This window comes from Saccopteryx bilineata, chromosome 3 (genome assembly GCF_036850765.1).
Source record: "Saccopteryx bilineata isolate mSacBil1 chromosome 3, mSacBil1_pri_phased_curated, whole genome shotgun sequence".
Taxonomy (NCBI): Eukaryota; Metazoa; Chordata; class Mammalia; order Chiroptera; family Emballonuridae; genus Saccopteryx; species Saccopteryx bilineata.
The window spans coordinates 39,030,955-39,053,599 of record NC_089492.1 but is presented as its reverse complement, the minus strand read 5'-3'; the positions used below and the strand labels follow the sequence as shown (position 1 = coordinate 39,053,599).

The 22,645-nt window shown below is 37.2% G+C and overlaps 1 protein-coding gene across 1 annotated transcript in view; it reads left to right on the top strand.

Annotated features, from left to right (window-relative positions):
* The window catches only part of CPQ (carboxypeptidase Q), a 597,449-nt gene that overhangs the window by 425,309 nt on the left and 149,495 nt on the right, over positions 1–22,645 (top strand). The window contains exon 6 of the mRNA XM_066266010.1: positions 16,376–16,467. Coding sequence (XP_066122107.1) covers positions 16,376–16,467 — 92 coding nt within the window. The remainder of the gene's footprint in view (positions 1–16,375; positions 16,468–22,645) is intronic.

The following is a 22,645-nucleotide window of genomic DNA, read 5'->3' as shown; positions in this document are numbered from 1 at the left end:
CCTACATTATAACACAATTTAGGCTTTAGATCTGCTGTTTGGTATTGAAAAGGGATCCCAGAAATTTTCTCATTTCAGTTGCTTATTGGAGATGTGTTACTTTCTGATAATCACTGACTCAAATACAAACACATTTGTTCTTCCTCACACAGCATGATTTTCACAGGAAACTCAATTTAAATAACCATACTGGTGACTGTGAATTTGTAAGAGAAGTTTTAGTACTTGTACTTGATTTACCATCATTTTCTTAAAAATTGTACTGTTAAACTCTCCCCACTTGATGTTTTTGCAGCATAGAACTCTTAACAAAAGTGTGATTTAGAGTTCAAATTTATCATTAAGGAGGCTTCTCAGTTTCTCCTTGCAGGTAAAAAACATCTAAATAATGACAGAGAAGGAGAAATAGTATGTTTTAAAATGCCAAGTAGATCAGGCTTCTGACCCATACATGATACTAATGTTATCTTCAAAATATATTGATGAAAGAGCTCTACTAGCAGGCAATTTAAATATAAGAAACAAATGGACATATTTAACTCTAGTCAGGCACCAGATATAAATGTACTATTTGTCTCAATCAACTAAAAATTACTAAAGATTGAGTGTGCATGTGTATAATAATTTTGGCTGAAAATGAGTAGAATATAGTATAGAAAAATAAGTATAACATATTAGCCCACATCAAAACAAAGGAGTTAAGATAAAAAGTTTCACATATAAGTAGAAAGGAATATTCTCATACCATGTTAATGGGAATATAAATTGGTCAGCTTTCTTTAGGGCATAAGTGAATGTTTCTACAATTTAGATACTCAGAAATGTTTATACTATTTAGATGTGGTATTTCTACTTTTATTATTATTTTTTAAATAAATTTTTATTAATGTTAATGGAGTGACATTAATAAATCAGGGTACATATATTCAAATAAAACATGTCCTGGTTATCTTGTCATTCAATTATGTTGCATACCCCTCGCCCAGAGTCAGATTGTCCTCCATCACCCTCTATCTAGTTTTCTTTGTGCCCCTCCCCCTCCCCCTTCCCCTCTCCTTCCTTCCCTCCCACGTCCTCCCTCCCCCCACCCCTGGTAACCAACCACTCTTGTCCATGTCTCTTAGTCTCGTTTTTATGTCCCACAAATGTATGGAATCATGTAGTTCTTGGTTTTTTCTGATTTACTTATTTCACTCCATATAATGTTATCAAGTTCCCCCCCATTTTGTTGTAAATGATCCGATGTCATCATTTCTTATGGCTGAGTAGTATTCCATAGTGTATATGTGCCACATCTTCTTTATCCAGTCTTCTATTAAAGGGCTTTTTGGTTGTTTCCATGTCTTGCCACTGTGAACAATGCTGCAATGAACATGGGGCTACATGTGTCTTTACGTATCAATGTTTCTGAGTTTTGGGGGTATATACACCCAGTAGAGGGATTGCTGGGTCATAAGGTAGTTCTATTTGCAGTTTTTTGAGGAATCACCATACTTTCTTCCATAATGGTTGTACTACTTTACAGTCCCACCAACAGTGAATGAGAGTTCCTTTTCTCCACAGCCTCTCCAATACTTGCTATTACCTGTCTTGTTGATAATAGCTAATCTAACAGGTGTGAGCTATCTCACTATAGTTTTGATTTGCATTTCTCTAAAAACTAATGAAGATGAGCATCTTTTCATATATCTGTTGGCCATTTGTATTTCTTCCTGGGAGAAGTGTCTGTTCATGTCCTCTTCCCATTTTTTTATTGAATTGTTTGTTGTTGAATTTTATGAGTTCTTTGTAAATTTTGAATATTAGGCCCTTATCTGAGCTGTTGTTTGAAAATAACATTTCCCATTTAGTTGGCTGTCTGTTTATTTTGTTTTCAGTTTCTCTTGCTGAGCAAAAACTTCTTAGTCTGATGTAGTCCCATTCATTTATCTTTGCCTTCATTTCTCTTGCCTTTGGAGTCAAATTCATAAAATGTTCTTTAAAATCCAGGTCCATGAGTTTAGTACCTATGTCTTCTTCTATGTACTTTATTGTTTCAGGTCTTATATTTAGGTCTTTGATCCATTTTGAATTAATTTTAGTACAAGGAGAGAAACTGTAGTTGAGTTTCCTTCTTTTGCATGTGGCTTTCCAGTTTTCCCAGCACCATTTGTTGAAGAGGCTTTCTTCTCTCCATTGTGTGTTGTTGGCCCCTTTATCAAAAATTATTTGACCATATATATGTGGTTTTATTTCTGGGCTTTCTATTCTGTTCCATTGGTCTGAGTGTCTATTTTTCTGCCAATACCACGCCATTTTGATAGTCATGACCCTATAATATAGTTTGAAGTCAGGTATTGTAATGCCCCCAGCTTCATTCTTTTTCCTTAGGATTGCTTTGGCTATTCGGGGTTTTTCATACTTCCATATAAATCTGATGATTTTTTGTTCCATTTCTTTAAAAAATGTCATAGGAATTTTGATGGGAATTGCATTAAATTAATAAATTGCTTTGGGTAATAGGGCCATTTTGATTATATTTATTCTTCCTATCCAAGAACAAGGAATATTTTTACATCTCATTGTGTCTTTTTCGATTTCTCTTAACAATGCTTTGTAGTTTCTGTTATATAGGTCCTTTACATTCTTTGTTATGTTTATTCCTAGGTATTGTATTTTTTTTGTTGCAATCGTGAAGGGGATTATTTTTTGTGTTCGTTTTCTAATATTTCATTGTTGGCCTATAGAAAGGCTATGGACTTTTGTATGTTAATTTTGTATCCTGTGACCTTACTGTATTGGTTTATTGTTTCTAGTAATATTTTTGTGGAGTCCTTTGGATTTTCGAAGTATAGGATCATATCATCTGCAAAAAGTGATACCTTTACTTCTTCTTTTCTGATATGGATGCCTTTTATTTCTTTGTCTTGTCTGATTGCTCTGGCCAGAACTTCTGGCACCATATTAAATAAGAGTGGAGAGAGTGGACAACCCTGTCTTGTTCCTGATTTAAGGGGGAAAGTCCTCAGTTTTATGCCATTTAATATGATGTTGGCTGATGTTTTATCATATATGGCCTTTTTCATTTTGAGATATTTTCCTTCTATACCCATTTTGTTGAGTGTCTTAAACATAAAGTTGTGTTGTATTTTATCAAATGCCTTTTCTGAAGTTATTGAAATGGTCATGTGGTTTTTGTACTTTGTTTTGTTGATATGGTGTATTACATTAACCGTTTTATGTATATTGAACCATCCTTGAGATTCTGGGATGAATCCCACTTGATCATGATGTATTATTTTTTTAATATGTTGTTGTATTCGATTTGCCAGTATTTTGTGTAGTATTTTAGCATCTGTATTCATTAGAGATATTGGTCTGTAGTTTTCTTTTTTTGTGCCGTCCTTGCCAGGTTTCGGTATGAGTGTTATGTTGGCCTCATAAAATCTGTTTGGAAGTATTGCTTCTTCAATTATTTGGAAGACTTTGAGTAGACTAGGAACCAAGTCTACTTTGAATGTTTGATAGAATTCACTAGAGTAACCATCTGGGCCTGGACTTTTATTTTTGGGGAGGTTTTTGATAGTTTTTTCTATTTCCTCCCTGCTAATTGGTCTGTTTAGGCTTTCTGCTTCTTCATGACTCAGTCTAGGAAGGTTGTATTGTTCTAGGAATTTATCTATTTCTTCTAGATTGTTGAATTTGGTGGCATATAGTTTTTCATAGTATTCTACAATAATTCTTTGTATACCTATGATGTCTGTGGTGATTTCTCCTCTTTCATTTTGGATTTTATTTATATGAGTCCTTTCTCTTTTTTCCTTGGTGAGTCTTGCCAAGGGTTTGTCAATTTTGTTGATCTTTTCAAAGAACCAGCTCCTTTTTTTTATTAATTTTTTTCTATAGTTTTCTGTTCTCTATTTCATTTATTTCTGCTCTGATTTTTATTATCTCCTTTCTTCGGCTGGTTTTGGGTTGAATTTGTTCTTCCTTTTCCAGATCCTTAAGGTGTGAAATTAAGTGGTTCACTTAGGCTCTCTCTTGTTTGTTCATATAGGCCTGAAGTGATAGGAACTTTCTTCTTATTACTGCTTTTGCTGCATCCCATAGATTCTGATATGTCGTATTGTCATTTTCATTAGTCTGTATATATCTTTTGATCTCTGTGCTTATTTCTTCTTTGGCCCATTCATTTTTTAAAAGTATGTTGTTTAGTTTCCACATTTTTGTGGGGGTTTTTCCCTCTATTTTTAAGTTGAATTCTAGTTTCAAGGCTTTATGATCAGAAAATATGCTTGGTACAATTTCAATTTTTCTAAATTTGCCTATGTTATTTTTGTGGCCCAACATATGGTCAATTCTTGAGAATGTTCTATGTACACTAGAGAAAAATGTATACTCTGTCACTTTGGGATGAAGTGTCCTGTAGATGTCTATCATATCCAGGTGCTCTAGTGTTTCGTTTAAGGCCAATATGTCTTTAGTCATTCTCTGTTTGGATGACCAATCTAGAGCCATCAGCGGTGTATTGAGGTCCCCCAGTATGATTGTATTTTTGTCAGTTTTTGTTTTTAGGTCAATAAGTAGCTGTCATATATTTTGGTGCTCCTTGGTTTGGTACATATATATTAAGGATTGGTATGTCTTGATTCAGTGTCCCCTTAGCCATTATGAAATGACCATTTTTGTCTCTGAGTATTTTTTCTGTCTTATAGTCGCATTATTAGATATGAGTATTGCTACACCTGCTTTTTTTTGGATGTTATTTGCTTGGAGTATTGTTTTCCAGCCTTTCACTTTGAATTTGTTTTTATCCTTGTTGCTTAGATGTGTTTCTTGTAGGCAGCATATAGTTGGATTTTCTTTTTTAATCCATTCTGCCACTCTGTGTCTTTTTATTAGTAAGTTTAATCCATTTACATTTAGTGTAATTATTGACACTTGTGGGTTCCCTATTGCCATTTTATACATTGCTTTCTGTTAGTTTTATATCTTGTTTGATTCTTCTCTTTTGTTTTTCTATCATTTGTTTTTGTTTGTTTGTACTCCATACTTCTTTCTTCTGTTGCTACCTTTTTAAAGTCATGTGCTTCTGTGGTGGTTTTTCAAGTGTGGTTACCATTAAGTATTGAAAAGGGTACCTACCATATTCATTGTAGTACCCTATATTATGAGTGTTTCTGCGCTTCATCGTCCTTTGCTACTGTTAATCTTCGTCCTCTCCCCCCCCCTTTTTTTGTTGTCACAGTTTAAATTTGGTTTTATTGTGTTCTTGGTGGAGCTGTTACTTGTGGTTTTGTTTTGTTTTTTGAATCTGGTTGGAAAACCCCCTTTAGTATTTCCTGGAGTGGGGGCTTTCTGATGATAAATTTCCTCATCTTTTCTGTATTTGTGAATGTTTTTATATCTCCTTCATACTTGAAGGATAGCTTTGATGGGTATAGTATTCTTGGCTGAAAGTTCCTCTCTTTCAGGGCTCTAAATATTGGGGTCCACTCTCTTCTAGCTTGTAGAGTTTCTGCTGAGAAATCTGATGATAATCTAATAGGCCTTCCTTTATATGTTGTACTCTTCTTTTCCCTGGCTGCCTTGAGAATTTTTTCTTTGTCGTTGGTTTGTGCCATCTTCATTATGATGTGCCTTGGAGTAGGTTTGTTGTGGTTAAGAAAACTCGGTGTTCTGTTTGCTTCTTGAATTTGAAGGTTTAGTTTTTCCACAGGCTTGGGAAGTTCTCATCTATTATTTGTTTGAGTATGTTCTCCATTCCATTTTCTCTCTCTTTTCCCTCTAATATACCTATTATTCTTATGTTATTTTTTTGATAGAGTCAGACAATTCCTGTAGGGCTTTCTCATTTTTTTTTAATTTTTGAGTCTCTTTCTTCTTCTCTCTGTTGTGCCTCAAGTTGTTTCTTCTATTTCACTAATCCTACCTTCTATATGGCCTGTTCTATTAGCTAAGCTTGTTACCTCATTTTTTAGCTTGTGAATTGAGTTTTTCATTTCTGTTTGATTTGTTTTTATAGTTTTAATTTCCTTGGTAATATATTCTTTGTGTTCATTGAGTTGTTTTCTGAGCTCCCTAAATTGCCTTTTTGTGTTTTCTTGTATATCTCTTTGTATTTTTAAGATTCCTATTTTAAATTCCCTGTCATTTAGCTCCAAGGTTTCCAATATATTAAATTTTTTCTCCGTAGATTTTTCCACATCTATCTGTTACTTCTTTATCTTTTGTATCCATGATATTTGATTTCTTTTTTCTTAATGGCATCTGAGGGTGGTCTTGTTGATAGTACTAATGAGAATTAATGAAGAATAGAAAGTAAAAAAAAGTAAAAAAAATAGAAAAAAAGAAAAAAACCCACAAAAAAACAATAGTGATTTATTATTTCACCCCTTTTCTTTCTTGTCTTTCCCTCCTCTTCCCTCCTCCTTAGAAAAATATCATGATGACCTGTGAATTATATTATGCTAAATGGAACAAAAACTGCCTATAATGGAGGGCCTGAGTTGGGGGGAAGTGTTCAAGGGGCAAAAAAGGAAGTAGGGACCTACAAAATGCAAAAAAGGAAAAAATCTTGGTCAAGTGTAAAATGATTTGCTTGTAAGTGTTGTAAGTGATGGTCAACTAAGTGATATAATGAGAGGGATAAGAGGGAAACAGAGAAGAGGAGAAAAAAAAACTATTGTCTTAAGTGGAGCAAAGACTAAATAGAATGGAGATCCTGGGTTGGAAGGAATGCTAGTGAGTTAAAAGGCAAAGTAAAAAGCACCCAAAATGCCACACAAAAAAAAACTTGAGTCCCAAATTAAATAATTTGTTCATGATTGAGGATTGAATGAGAGGAAAAGTAAAAGAAGAAATGAAGAAACTAATAGAAAGGGATAAATACAAAAAAGGGGAAAAAGAAAGGAAAAAAAGGAAAAGAAAAAAATCAAAAGAGAGAGAGAGAGAGTTAAGGCTTTTGGAGTGTAACCCTCATGGAGAGTAAGGAAGAAAAAAAGAAATAAAATGTAACACTATGGGTAGTGTAGTTCAAGAAAAGGGAAGAATAAGTTGGGCAGAGAATAAAAGGACCAAGGTGGAGGAAATAGAAATAATAATAATAATAAAGGCAAGAAGATAAAAGTAAAAAAAAAATAGTGGAACAATTTATAAAGTCTGTGGATTTTTCTTGATTTTGAGAGGTTAACTACTTCCTTTTTCTTTTCTCTCCCTCTTCCTGGTCAGTGACTCTGTACCCCAGGCTCTGTCCCCATGTCATGCTTAGGTAGGGATTTGCAGTTGATGAGATTCTATGGCAATGTCATATAGTTGGCTTCAGTCTCATTGGTAGTCAAGGCTTGTTAGCGTTTGCATGCTCCGACAATGAGAGAGTCTGTTTTCCCGGAGCCTCTCTCCTAGTCTCCCCTTCCTGAATTAGCAGCCTGGTGATCCAGCTATGAGGCTGCCGCTTCCTCTGCCTTGGGAGTAAGAGGCTCCAGGAGCTGGCAAATCCTCACTCTAACCCCACTCAACACAGGGCTCTGGGTAAGGTTCTGGCAGTTAGAGCTGCCAGTGTAATCAGGCGGGGCTGGGAGCCAATTGCTCTCAAGGTGACTTTCAATGAGCCTCCAGGCCTGTTCATCATGCCTAGCACTCTGTGGGACCACTCTCCCCAGGCTTTCCACACTTTGTAGACTGTTTTGGCTGGGAAGAAAATGCCTTATTCACTGCCCACAGTATAGGTCTTAACATCTGCCAAGTCCCTCTTTTTGGCATATATCCCTGAGTATGAAAGCTCTGCCAATCAAAAGTTGCCCCCACCTCTTTAGCAAGAGGCACTAAAGAATATCACACCTCTTGTCTTGGATCGCTGAACTGAGAGAGATCTTGTCAGTTAGAGCCCCATAGGTCAGTTGGGAGGTATGCAGACTGTGGGTTAAGCTAATTTCAGTGATTGGATCCACAGATGTGCTCCAGGATGGACTGCAAGCTGCCTGCACCCCTCCCCCAACACTTGATTGTTAGCTTGAATGGTTGGGTGAGGTGCCTCACCTGCAGAGAGAAGCTCGAGCATAGGAAAATTCACTTTGGCGCATGTTTTCTCACGGCACTGCGGTCGGCTGCTCTTGGCGCGTGGGCTGTTGCTTCTGGAGTGCGGGCAGGCAGTTGCTCACGTGGGCTGACTCACCACAGGCACACTCTCTCCTCAGCTTGAACGAAGGTCAGTGCCACAGTTAGCCACCTCCACACCCTTAGCTCCCTCCCGACTCTCAGTTCCAAGTGAAAGGAGCCTTTTCGCCTTCAGTGTGTGTGGAACTCCCAAATGCTCCAAGGATAGATTTTTCTATCTCTAGTTGATGAATTTGTTGAAATTTTGGGGAGATCTGTCGGACGCGCTGCTCACGGCGCCATTTCCATAATGTCACTTTGGTATTTCTACTTTTAAAGACTTGTCCTTAGGATAAATATCTTTAATGTTTGATAATAAGGAGTAAACTTAAAAAATTATTCATTTTCTTGAAAATTAATTGATTATAATGGATGAAGACCATATATTCCATGATTTTAAGTGGAAAAAGTGTATAAAACTATAAAATGTCACTGTTTTACATATATGTATACAAATACATTCATTAAAAATTATAAGGAAATATAGCAATATGCTAATAGATTATTGTTGTTTTCTAATTTTTATTATTTTTCTTATTGAAAGGATATATATTATTCTTATAATCAGAAAAAATATTAAAGAAAAAAGTTAAAGAGAACTGCCATAATTTAAAGTGCAAATATCTATAATTTAACTAACTGATGAAAGATTTCAGTGAGAGTAATATATTTATTTAATGACTTGATGAACAAGAGCTCGATGTACTAAATTTTTACTAGACCCATCTGTGCTACAAAAGTAGGTAAATTAAATAGCAACTGAAGAAAATGTAGAAGTTAAAGCACATCTGATTATCTGCGCTAGTGGGTGTTTTAACCTGTGTTATCTGGACTTTAGTTTCACCAAAAGTGCATATCTCAGCAACTTTATGAACTGAAGAGGTACTGATACACCTTAGATTAAAGGAAAAGGCCATAGATTTTAATTAAATTATATAAATATAGTCAGTCAGTCAGCCAGGATGATTAAAAAGATAAATGAGTATCAGATAATTAATGGTCCAGCGGAGAGAACAACATTTAAGTGCATTTGAAAATGGAAATAGAGGTATGTTTGATGCTTAGAGGAACAATGAGAAATGAGTAACCAACTTCCCCAGATTTGGGGGAACCTTTCCAGAGAAATTAATGTTAGAGGTGGGCTTTGTTGATTAAATAGAAGTTTTTCAGATAAAAACATGAAGATGCATTCTAGGTAGGAAAAAAATCATATACAAAGAACCAGAAATCTGAGATATCATAGCATGTAGAAAAAAATGATGTGGCTAGAGTTTAGGATGAGGGACAGAAGCAGGATATGAGCATGGAAAACTGGGTTAGGGCCAGATGGCCTTCACACACTGGTAGCTAACAGTGTTTCTACTTCAGCAATAATAAATTATTATTTTCAGGCTAGTAGAATTCTAGTCATTGTAATGAGGTAGGATTCTATATTCTGTTCCTTTGAATTATGGAAATTATAACTATTATGACCTGTTCCACAAAACAGGCTATAAAAATGATCACATTTCTTTAATTACTTTACAGAAATTACAGTAATTTTGCCTTATTGGCAAAATGTAGGTATTTCCTCTTCAGGCCCTCCCACTGTCTCTGAATGGTCCATGAATCCTGGGACCTTACTTAGGCAGAATACGTCAGTCCTGCTCCAGACCTGCAGCTGAATGTGACTGCTGTTCCCTCTGACTGCTGCATGGCATCACTCATACCCTGAAATCAGAGAGGTGCCCATATTGGGCAACAAGCTTACAGCTCCCCTTGTTTACATTCCAATCCTCAGCCATCATTCCCTAAATCATAACTTCTGTGCCACAATTGCTGGATCTGGAGGAGCTCTGGCGATGGACACAGGCTAGGCTGAAATTAGCTCTTCCTCAAGCACCTTTGGCCACTGTGTTGAGCCCGAGTCAACAGCCCAGACTCCTCTGCTCGTCAGTGGTTCTCAGACCTTAGTGATTGTCACCCTGACCCAACATTTCTCTCATGACTAGCCCCCAGTTCAAGGAAGCAGGGTTGAAGACACTGGGACTTTTCTCTCAGAAGGCCCCGGGCTCCTTTTACACACTAACTTGTCTTTTGCTCAGTGTCCAGGCTGTTCCTCCAGATAGCTCAAGAGGTAGCCACTTACAAGATGGGGTTTAAAATACGGTTGTTGCCCCACCCCAGTGCCCCTGCAAAATTGCCTCATTGCTTTATGTGTACATAAATAGAAAAGCTATCAAGCAGTTCTTCTAAGGACAAAAGATTTTCTTAAGTGATTTTCTGTTTCTGCCTTTAAAGAAAAGTTGCAACTTAGCTCCCTAAAATAAATAATCTTTTTCTAATCATACCCCCTATTTTTTTAAAAAAAGATAATGCGCTTATATAGTAAATAACAAATTATGTAACTTGCCTAAGGTGGAACTAGATCTCCACCCCCAAATCCATGTATTTAATTATTATGCTGACTGCCTCTTCTCTGATTTGTATGCTAATGTAATTATTTAGTCTATTACTCAGATACTACACCTATATTAGTGAAGTTTGTTGTGAGAATAGAAATATCTAAGTGTAGACACTCTCTTCTGAGCCATTGATAAAACAGAGCTAGATAATAAGTGTATTGATGAACAACTAGTTTATTTCTATGGAAAATGAGTATATTACAGTAAGAGAAAGTTGTGTGTTCTCTGCAAAGTTAGGTCACAGGAGGGAGAACAGTACTCATACCTAGTTCGGGAGCAATTGAGACTGAGCAGTATACGGGTATTTGAATCAATACACATTGTTAACCACTAGCATTCTTTAGAAATTCATGATTTGGGAGAGCTATCTACAGGACTGGATTAATCTGAATTTATTTTGATTTACTCCATTCTTGGTGGCAGTGTAAGACAGTCAGCCAACCGTTTCAATTTATCAGTTTAATGATAGTTACCTCTCAGCCTTCTCATCTTTAAGTATGGTAGTAATGAAAAATAATATCCAATCAGATTATTTTTACCTTTTCTCATAGGCACTACTTTCCCAATAGCATTATTACTTTCCTCAATAAAATGAAAGTGAAATGCATTTATGTCAATATTTCATAAACAAAACATGACTCTGACACATTATCAAAAGTTTATGTTTTTTTAGAGAACAACCAGGATGCTGTAAAATGTTTGGTGCACTATTTAGACTTCTTAACCCTGTGAGTAGTACGAACGCTTATGTATGTCCTCGTGCCTCCTGACCATCCAGAATACGATTGTACAAAAATTTTTATTAAAAATGTGTAAGACAACATTAAAAAAGGCAAATGTATGTTCTTCTTGTTTTCATAAATTGATTATAAACAAACATGATTTTAAGTTAATAAAACTGTAACTTGAACTTACTTTATTTAAAAAACAACAACAACTCACTCCTGGGGGTCAGTGAGCATGAAAAAAACTCACTACTCAAAGGGTTAATAGAAATTAGTAAAATTACATATACATAACACAGAGATATAGATAATAGGACAGAAAATCATAGAGAGAAAAGGGGAGGGTGTTAAGGGGAAGGGGCAAAGGGGTATAAAAAGGGACACAGGGGTGGGGGTGAGGGAGTTATATTCAGTGGGGCACTTGAATCTATGTAAACACAATAAATTTAAATTAATAAAAATTTAAAAAAATAAAAGAAATTCCAAGAGGTTGAAAGATTGGGCACTTTGTATGCATACATAGGGGAACTAATTGCCTACCTTCTGACAAAACCTCAGGGAGATCTGTGTCTTAGCCAGCTAGTACCAGGGTCTTCTCTCTCACTTCTGATTCTAAGTCTCTGTTTCATGTCCTTGCCTTAGACTGATACTGTCTGTCACAGAGCTAGGACCAGAGTTGTGAGCCAGAATTACTCTTGAGCTATGTCACTTACCCTACTTCTACTACAAAATAAAATCCCTACATCTGACCTCAAATGACTGTTGTGTTGCTATTGTTATTTTTGCTTTATTACTGTTGTTATTTTACATACTTAAAATTCTTAGTTTTTACATCTAGTTGGGATTTGAGATGCACAATAAATTTTGTTTAAAAATGGTATATATAGATAGCTTATATTAAGTTTTTTCAGTTTTCAGATTTATTAAGCTTTTTAACTTTATCCAGAAACTAAGAATTCTGATTGGCCCTTACATTTAAAGTGAGGAAGCTGTTTCTATTTCTTTGAACTGGTATATGCTCTATGTTGAGATTAAGGAACATTTCATACTGAAAGAGGTTATGTGTTTATCTACAAGGTAGATGAAATTTGTATTTTTCCCTTGGTTGGGAATGCATTCTATATAAACAGAAATGTTCTATGGCTCCTAAAGAAGAGGAATGAGCCTGACCAGGCGGTGGCGCAGTGGATAGAACATTGGGCTGGGATGCCGAGGTCCCAGGTTCTAGAGCCAGCTTGAGCATGGGCTCATCTGGTTTGAGCAAAAGCTCACCGGCTTGGACCCAAGGTTGCTGGCTCAAGCAAGGGGTTACTCAGTCTGCTGAAGGCCCACAGTCAAGGCACATATGAGAAAGCAATCAATGAACAACTAAGGTGTTGCAATGTGTAATGAAAAACTAATGATTGATGCTTCTCATCTCTTCGTTCCTCTCTGTCTGTCCCTGTCTATCCCTTTCTCTGACTCTCTCTGTCTCTGTTAAAAAAAAAAAAAAGAAGAGGAATGAGGAATAAATATACTTCTTGTGGGAATAAGATTTTCCTGGTCATTATTAGCACAGACTGAAATGTGTTGAGTGATGTAGAGAAAAACTAACAGTTCTTGAAAACATACTATGTGCCAAAGACAATTCTTGGCATGCAGTTGCCTTGTCTTACTTTATTTTTTTAATAACCTCATAGGGCAATTATCATTTTCCTTATTGTATAGATGAAGAAACTGAGGCTCAGGGAGATTAGTTAACTAATCTGAAGTCACAGAGCCAGGAGTAGCAGAGCAGGAAATCAAACAATGCTTATTCAGATTCCAAGGCAATCCCTTTCTGTGACCCTCACTGTCCATGTATGAACTAAGGTGGCCTAGGGGTCTGAACCCCACAGTAGTGTGTAGTCACTGAATGAAGTTCCATGTATTTCTGTTAGGTTTAGGGAGAATAAGAATGTCAAAGTGGAAAGAGACTTCGGGGCCCAGTCAGGTCTTCGTTTAACCACTGGTTTTTTTAACCTCTTTCATTGGACCCTTCACCTTGAATGTGGAGTGGGTGCTGGTATTCTGTGCTGATGGATACTGAGCTTCTCAAGAGTTTGAAAGTGGCTCTATTTGCCTTTTTAGGGCCAGGCACGCTGTTGTTGTTTGGAAGCCATAGTATCCCTTTACCTCAAATGAATTACTCCTGATTATTTTAATATAACATCACTGGTCATCTGGCTGATATAAAATGTGAAGGAGACTAATCCTGTATGATACTGACTTTCAAGTGGAATATCAAATCTATAGGGATATTCCAGGCATTTACTTTTAAACCTGTGCTAACTGTCTCTTTACCCTTATTTAGAGAATTTCACTATTTTAATGACTTGGTACTGTTTCACTTAGGTACAAGGATATATAATAAGGAAGTATATTTTTGCCTTTTTCTGGGATTTAAAAAAATGTTCAGAATTTTTATTTGCTGTCATTTTTTTTGTCTTATATTTTTCTTTTTTAAAAAAGAATTATTGATTGATTTTAGCGAGAGAGGAAGGGAGAGAGAGAGACATGAACATCGATCTGTTCCTGTATGTGCCCTGACTAGGGGTTGAACTGACAACCTCTGCACTTTGAGACAATACTCTAACCAACTGAGCTATCTAGCCAGGGCATATTTGTCTATGTTGTGAATCAAATGTCATTTGATTTAAATTGACATAAGCAAGCTTCTTTTAGAGAAACCAAAGATCATGATCTTTAGATACACTAATTAGATTTCTTCTTCTAACAATTTATGTTTGTGCCATGAATGTGAGCAAGTGGTTTGACTCTGAAGCAACAAGTATACACCCTAGGGTTCTTGTTTTTTTTCAGCAGGCATTTGAATGTGTTTGGCAGAACTTCCTCTCTGAGTATTTAAATTCCCCTTCTTTCTTCATTATGTAGTTTATAGTTCACTTATCATATGTCTAATACATACTAGGCACAGGATTGTCTTACATACATTCACATCTCATTTAATCCCCACACCCACCTGTGAAATAGGTATGGCATAGGCCTACAATATTCTCTCCACTTTTCAGAATAGGAGGCTGAAGTTCTGGTAGATCCATTTCTCAGTTGTTACACAGCAGGTGCCTAAAGATAGCAGGGCTCACCAGATCTGTCTGCTTTGCTCAACTATTAGCTTGTCTGCACGTGAGTAAACTATGAGATGAAGCTGGTAAAGCGATGGATGACTTTGAATTTTATTCTAAATGAGACACCAAGTTTTGGATCAAGTTATTCATTTACTCCCTATTGATTGGACACCTATTGTGTCTAGGCATTGGGGGGGCATCATAGAGAATCAAAAAAACATAAGCTGCCTGACCTGTGGTGGCTCAGTGGATAAAGCGTGGACCTGGAAATGCTGAGGTTGCCGGTTCGAAACCCTGGGCTTGCCTGGTCAAGGCACATATGGGAGTTGATGTTTCCAGCTCCTCCCCCCTGTCTCTCTCTCCTCTCTGTCTCTCTCTCTCTCCTCTCTAAAATGAATAAATAAATAAAAAAAACATAAGCCCCTGCCTTCTAGAAGCTCACATTCTGGCTATTGGAGCTTTTGAACAAAGAAGTGAAGTGATGTGGTTTCAGTTTAACAAAGGTCCTTCTGGCTGTCTTGTGGACTATCACCTACAGCAGGGCGAGTACTAAGGCAGGGAGGTCAGTAAAAAGTGTCTATATATTCCAGGAAAAAGAGATGGGGGGCTTTCACCACAGTAATACCAGAAGTGAGAAATTGGATTCTAGATAGACTAAGAAGAAAACATCAGTGGGATTGGCTGAGCAATTGGGTGTGGAAATGGCTTGCCCAGGCTTTAATTGGAACTCGGGTCAGCCTGCATCCTAAACTTGTTTTGTTTTTTTATGTTAAAGTGCTCAAGTGTAAGTGGCTTTACAGTATTCAATTTAGTGCAAAAGGCAGCTCCTTTTCAGCTCCATAACACTCAGCTTATAAAAGGAGAATATTGTTGATGCTAGAGGAGGCAGGAGAACACTTTATTTCCCAGGAGCATTTATCATCCAGGCTGCAGTCCCAGCCTGCTCCCTTAAAGGCCAAGGACCTGGGTGGCAGCGCTTGTGTGGGTACTTGGGATTTTCAGTGAGTCCATCTCAGAGCCACTCACTGCCTTGCCTGTGGCTCCTCAGTGGTGATGCAGGGGGGCTGCTTCTTTTATAAGACTTAGCCCTAATTCACGATTTTCTGCCTGTGTTATTTCTCTGAAATGACATTATGAAGTCTGAATCACACCAAGTTTTCATTCTTGGTCACAAAGTGGGACTTTCAGTGTATTGTGATCTCATTTTTTATAAATTTAGGAAACAGAGCTTCCTTGTAGTTAGATTTTACTGAGCAGACATTGTCACTCAAAAATGGTTCTACATACATCAGATCTGTCAGTAACCTTAATAAATTCAAGCTCCAAATTTGTATTTCCCAAGTTGATGAAACTGCCATCCAGCTGTTTATGCAGCAATCGAGTGAATAAAATGTCATTCTTACTCAATTAATTTTCATTGACCTTAATGAATGACCTCGTATTTCCAAGTCAGAGAGGAAAATGATGAGGGGTAAATACAAAGGTTGCCTCTGCTTCACAGTGATTTTATTTCTGAGAATAATGTGGGCAGCCAGTTATATTTATGGATTTAGAATAAAAAGCAATCTCCTACACACCTGATCTTGAAATAGAGTAAAATGATTTGGTTTCAGGTAATCACTGGAAGGCCCTAAGAACTACCTAGAGTCCTCCTAACTGCGTCTTCCATACGTGATCTAATTTCCCACTGAATATTGCTATGTGGGGCAGGATGTCCAGTTAAGGATATGATCAGATCTCTCACTCCCTGGCCCGCAGCAAACATTTGCGCAACCCCTTCCTCCATGAGCCTGCCCTGGAGAACAGCTCTGAGGCTTCCCTTGTCTGGCAGCCACACCAGCTAGAGAGGAACATGCATGCCTCTGGGTCCTTTCTGCTTCCAGAATGCAGAGGAGAGGCCATAAAATTGCCATAAAATTAAAAGTAAAATCAACTGAGCCATCTCTTATTTCATTATTTTTCTCAGGGCTGCGTCCAAAGAGGACTCTACGTTTGGTGCTTTGGACTGCAGAGGAACAGGGGGGAATCGGTGCATTCCAGTATTATCAGGCACACAAGGTAAGCGCAGCACGGATCGCTGAGCATTTTTACATGTAATACCAGTGTAAACCAAATTCCCTCCGTTATCCTGAAGACTCTCAAGAACACTGTGGTGTGCTAACCCCAGCAAGCATCACTGCAAAAGCTTTCTTCATCCAGTCCATAAAGGGGAATGCCCTGGTGAGCTGGTGGTGCTCGGAGGTGGCGCTGAGAACTCCGCATCAGTCTGTGGTCTCAGAGCAATCCTAACCGCCAAACTGCCTTTGTCTCAAAGGCTGTCTAGCTCTGCTACACTAATATATGGCGAAAAATAGAAACAGGGTAAATATCCCCTCTTCCTGTGAGCCTACTCCTGTACCGTGATGCTCTAAGTCCTCCTGGAAGCACTGGTATTTACGAAGGAAGTCCTGAGGCTCCGAGTTAGCCAGGGGCACTGATAATGGCGAAGAAATGGCAGCCGGAGGCCTCGGACACTGACTGTAAGAGGAAAGCGAAGCCTGAGGCCAGCAGGTGATAGTGGAAATTCATGCTTAGAAATATAAGACCACATTTAAGATGGAGAACAGGGAGGTTAATATCACGAACAATCTTTGGGGAGAGGAGAGTGTACAAGCTCAGAAATACTCTGAATCAAATCAAAGGGTCAAGGAGGAATTCCAAGATGGGTGGGTGTGCTGCTGAGCAGTGATGGTAGGCAGAGGGGCAGTCGGGCTGCTCCTGCTGCACCTCCAGATTAGCAGGAACAGATCTTGCCAGCTGAAATGATTAAAGTCAAACAGAGGTTTATTTGTTTTCTGAATTGTATTTATATCATTTTGGATCATTTTACTATCAGTCTGTATTACCTTATTTCAGTTGGAGCTTAAGAATGAATTCAGGGGCCCTGGACAGTTTGGTTGGCTCAGCGGTAGAGCGTCGGCCTGGCGTGCGGGGGACCCGGGTTCGATTCCCGGCCAGGGCACACAGGAGAAGCACCCATCTGCTTCTCCCTCCCCTCCCCCCTCCTTCCTCTCTGTCTCTCTCTTCCCCTCCCACAGCCAAGGTTCCACTGGAGCAAAGATGGTAAAACAACAGCCTGAACAAGAAGAACATATAAATCATGTTTAGAGGTTTGTACTTCCTCTTGAGGGAAGTAGAATAATTTATTATTTTTAAGGAGGAACTTTTAGGATCTACATCTTGGACCCTATTTTCAAAAATAAAAAGAATATCTGAAGAACTGTTTGAAGCATGTTTGTTCTTGACAATCTACTCTACTTGAAGAAAAAAAATTGGATTTAAACTGCAAGAGATCAAGCTTGAAATTTCTTCAACCACGGAACTTTTTTAGATCTGATAAAAGGAGGTTTATTTGTCTCTAAGTTTTTGCAATTCACTATAGCCTACTAAAATACATGTGTGAAATCATAAACTCCCAGAGACTGGCCAGTTTTGAAGAACTTATCTGGTGTTCTTATGATTACCATATTGATAGAAGCACTGACAAGAGCGTAATCACTTCTGGGGTGGCTGAGTTTAAGTGAATATAACAAGCAAGTTGCATTTGGGGAGGACAAATCAGATTGTCTTTAGACTTCTCTATAGCATTATTTAATACTAGAAAATAGTCAAGCAGTTTTTATTTCAATCCAGTTACAACAGAGATATACTCTTTTCTAAACAAGGATCTGCTGAAACAAATAAGCTCTCAAATTTTAGTGATTTAATATAATAGATATTTATTTCTTGCTCATGTGACATTCAATGTACAGGAGGGCTCTGCTTCACGTAATTATTTAGGAATCCAGTCTGTTAGGTTCTTCAGCAACATAGCTTTTAACATTGCCTTGGGCATCAGTATCCAGCTTGCAGTCAGAAGGGGCGTGGGAGGTTTTCATGGGGCAGTTCTGGAAGTGGATATGGGGAGGCAAAAAGAGAGAAGTCTGAAAGGAGCTTCATCCACCAATAACCATTTTTCTAAGGGAAATCTAGAATTAGATTTATATAGAGTTATATAACTGTATTGTGTTAATTTTTATGAAATAAAATATTATTCTTATAATGACAGGAAAAATTAATTAAAATAACAGGGACATCAGTAAACATTTACTTGAAAAAAATTTACTTCATTTTAAGGTGAATGTTCTAATTTATTAACCACAAGTGGCAGACAAGGATATATATCCTTCCTCTTCCTACCAATACTCACCAAAACACTTGAAGTACAAACATAGACTGGTTACCACATCTAAGCTGTCAGGCCTTGCATTTTGCCTTCTTCCTTTAAATAAGAAAACAAGTACACCACTGGCCAACAGTAGAACTGATTCTAGTCTTTGTTCTATCTCTAACTACGTACTAGGAATCAACAATGAGTTCCCTCAGCCTCTTAGAGACTCTGCTTACTCATCTCAACTTATTAAAATGATCTCCCCACTCAACCTTCACAACAAAGACAGAATCATGGGTAACCATTGTGCTTTGCTCTGAAAACATAAGCTGTAGTATTATTTATAATTAAAATGTAAATTTTACCGTGCCATTCTAAGTTCTGATATTACTGTGAGAAAACAAAGGAAATATTATCTTCAGCATTATAACCACAGATTGGTAAACTACTATTATTGAAAACTTACTCTATCATAAACAGTCCAGCCTAAAAGAAGTTAAGTCTATCATCTCTGTCATATTTGCTTCTCCTTCTCTATTCATTATTTCTATTAATGAAAGCATCATCCTCTCCACCATCACGTATCAAAATGTCACTGACATTTTTCCTTCTTCTTCTTTGTTCCCTATATCTAATCAGCAGTAAAACACTATTGATTCTACATTCTTTCACTTTAGATGCACCCTTCATGTCCAGGCTCTCTGTTGTTTTTCTAGTTTAGGTTTTCCATTATACCTACCATGTCAAGTTCATCTTCCTGAAGACCAGCTCAAATTCAATACACCTTCTGCCCCCAAACTTTTGGTTATTTCTCAGTACTAATAGAATCCAGTCCAAATTCCTCAGCTTGTTGGCTACTGTGGTCCTCCATGCCATGGTTTCTCACCATTCTTCCCCCATGTTCTTTAGTCTAAAAAAAATGAGAGCTCTTGGCCTTGGCCAGTTGGCTCAGTGGTAGAGCATCAGCCTGGTGTGTGGATGTCCTGGTTTGATTCCCAGTCAGGGCACACAGGAGAATTGCCCATCTGCTTCTTCACCCATCCCCCTATTGCTTCTCTCTCTCTCTCTCTTCCCCTCCTGCAGCCATGGCTCAATTAGAATGAATTGGCCCCTGGTTCTGAAGATGGCTCCATAGCCTTCGTCTCAGGTGCTGAGAAGAGCTCAGTTGCTGAGCAACAGAGCAATGTCCCAAATGGGCAGAACATTGCCCTCTAGTAAGCTTGCCAAGTGAATCCTGGTTGGGGTATATGTGGGAGTCTGTATCTGTCTCCCCTCACTGAATAAAAAAAAATGAGAGTTCTTTACACATCCCACACTAGCCTTTCTTTGCGTCATTAATTGTATGGCTCCTTTTCCTTGAATTTTCTTCCTTCCCATTCTGCATGTTCTTCAAAGACAAACTCAAAGGCCCTCTTTCCCATAGAACTCTCCAGCCCCTGACAGAACATAATCCCCCTGTTCTTGAAATTAATATAACACCTTGTCTAGACATTTCTAAGAATGTAGACTATTTTCTAATTTATAAGGAGGAAAGAAAGGAAGAGAGAAATAAGAGAAAAGAAGACAAGAGAAGAGAAGAGAAGAAGAGAAGGGAGAGAAAAGAACAAAAAAGTTATAATCTTAAATTATAAGAACCTTGTTTTCTTCTTAAAAATTAACTTTAAACACAAATAAAAATGTAGCATAACAAAATATTGATATAATATGTTCTAAATTATTTTCTAAAACTTTCTTATTTTTTTGAAAAAATGTCATTGACAGGGCACAGAGTGATGCAAAACCTAATTTAGTATATATAAAGGAATCAGAAAAGCGATAAGTGGCTATGAAATATTAGTCATGAAGAAACTCAGGACCTGCCTGACCTGTGGTGGCGCAGTGGATAAAGCATCGACCTGGAAATGCTGAGGTCGCCAGTTCGAAACACTGGGCTTGCCTGGTCAAGGCACATATGGGAGTTGATGCTTCCAGCTCCTCCCCCCTTCTCTCTCTCTGTCTCTCCTCTCTCTCTCTCTCTCTCTCTCTCTCTCTCTCTCTCTCTCTCTGTCTCTCCCTCTCCTCTCTAAAAAAAATGAATAAATAAATAATTAAAAATTAAAAAGAAACTCAGGACCTAATCTTTGAGGAATACATGGATTTGAGTGAGTAAGCAGGATGAGAGTAAAGAGAAAGTTAGTCCCCTTCATAGTGATGAGAATTAAGTTTCCCAAATATATCTTTGGCATCAGTATGACTGATATAAAACATGAATAGACATTTTATTTGGGGAGGATCTATTTTGTGGTTATAAATGTAAAATATTTGGGCTTTTAAAATAACTTTGCTAATTTGGATATTTATGAAAAAAATTAAGTATAGAACTACCATATAGTCCAGTTATTTCACATCTGAACATTTATCTAATTAATCTGAAAACACTAATTGGAAAAGCTCTGTGTACAGCATTATCTACAATGGTAAAGATATGAAAACAACCTAAGTCTCCATTGATGGATGGATGGATGGATGGATAAATAAGATGTGGTATATACATTTACACACAATGGAATACTATTCAGCCTTAAAAATTGAAATCTTGCCATTGGAGACAACATGGATACCCGTAAAGGTATAATGCTAAGTGCAATAAGTTGGAAAGAGTCAGACAGATACCATAGGATTTCATTAGTATATGGAATCTTTAAAATATAAATAAAGCAAATAAACAAAATAAAACAAAACCAGCCTTATAGATATAGAAAACAGACTGGTTGTTTTCAGAGCAAAAGGAGGTTGGGATGGACAAAATGAGTGAAGAGGAGTCAATTGTGTGGTGATGAATAGTAACTAGACTTTTAAAGTGATCACTTTGTAGTGTATACAGATGTCAAATTATAAATTGAAACATATAATAAACAAATGAATATATATACTTTATATATATATAAAATAACTCTGCTAGTATTTTTATGGTACAGTTATGGTTATTAATGATCTATATTAGGGATCAGTACATTATGGCCTATGGGCCAAATCCAGCTAGACACCTGTTTATGTATAGACTTGAAGCTAAGAATGTTTTTACATTTTTAACTGACTATAAGACAGATATTGTACATGGCCTCCAAAACATAAAATATTAAATATCTGACCTTTTACATAAAAAGTTTGCTGACCCTTGACATATATGTGATAAGAAAATCATAAAACATTTTACATTGTTATTTTTTGCACCCTTTTAGCAATCTCTTCACATTTCCCCCATCCCAATACTGAAAACTCTCATCTTACTCTCTGTTTCCATGAAATTTTTTTTAGAACTTTAATGGGGTAATATTAATCAATAAGAGTACATAGGTTTTGGGTGCACATCTCTATAGCATTTGAAATGTTGATTGCATTGTGTGCCAATCACCAAAAATCAAATCATTTTCCGTTTATATATTTGTCCTTTTTTAGTCCCCTCCCTGCCACCCACTCACCCATTAACCACTTCACATTACTTATGTCCATGAGTCTCAGTTTTTTGTTTTTGTTTTTTATTTTATTTAGAAAATTAAATTTAACAGAATAACATTTATCAATAAGAGTACATAGGTTCAAGATAAACATTTCTATAGCATCTGAACATGTTGATTATGTTGAATATTCCTCCTTCAAAGTCAAATAATTTTCCAACACCATATATTTGTCCCTCTTTAGTTCCTTCCCCAAACCTCTGTTCCACACCACTTTCTCCTTGGTAACCACCTTACTTTTACCTATGTCCATAAGTCTCAGTTTTATATCGTACCTATGAGTGAAATCATATAGTTCTTAGCTTTTTCTGATTTACTTATTTCACTCAGTATAATGTTCTCAATGTCCATCCATGTTGTCATAAATGACCCTATTTCATCATTTCTTATGGCTGAGTAGTATTCCATTGTTTATATGTACCACATCTTCTTTATCCCATACTCAATCGAAGGAAACTTTAGTTGTTTCCATGCTTTGGCCACTGTGAATAATGCTGCAGTGAACATGGGGTTGCATATGTCTTTACATACCAATGTTTAATAGTTTTTA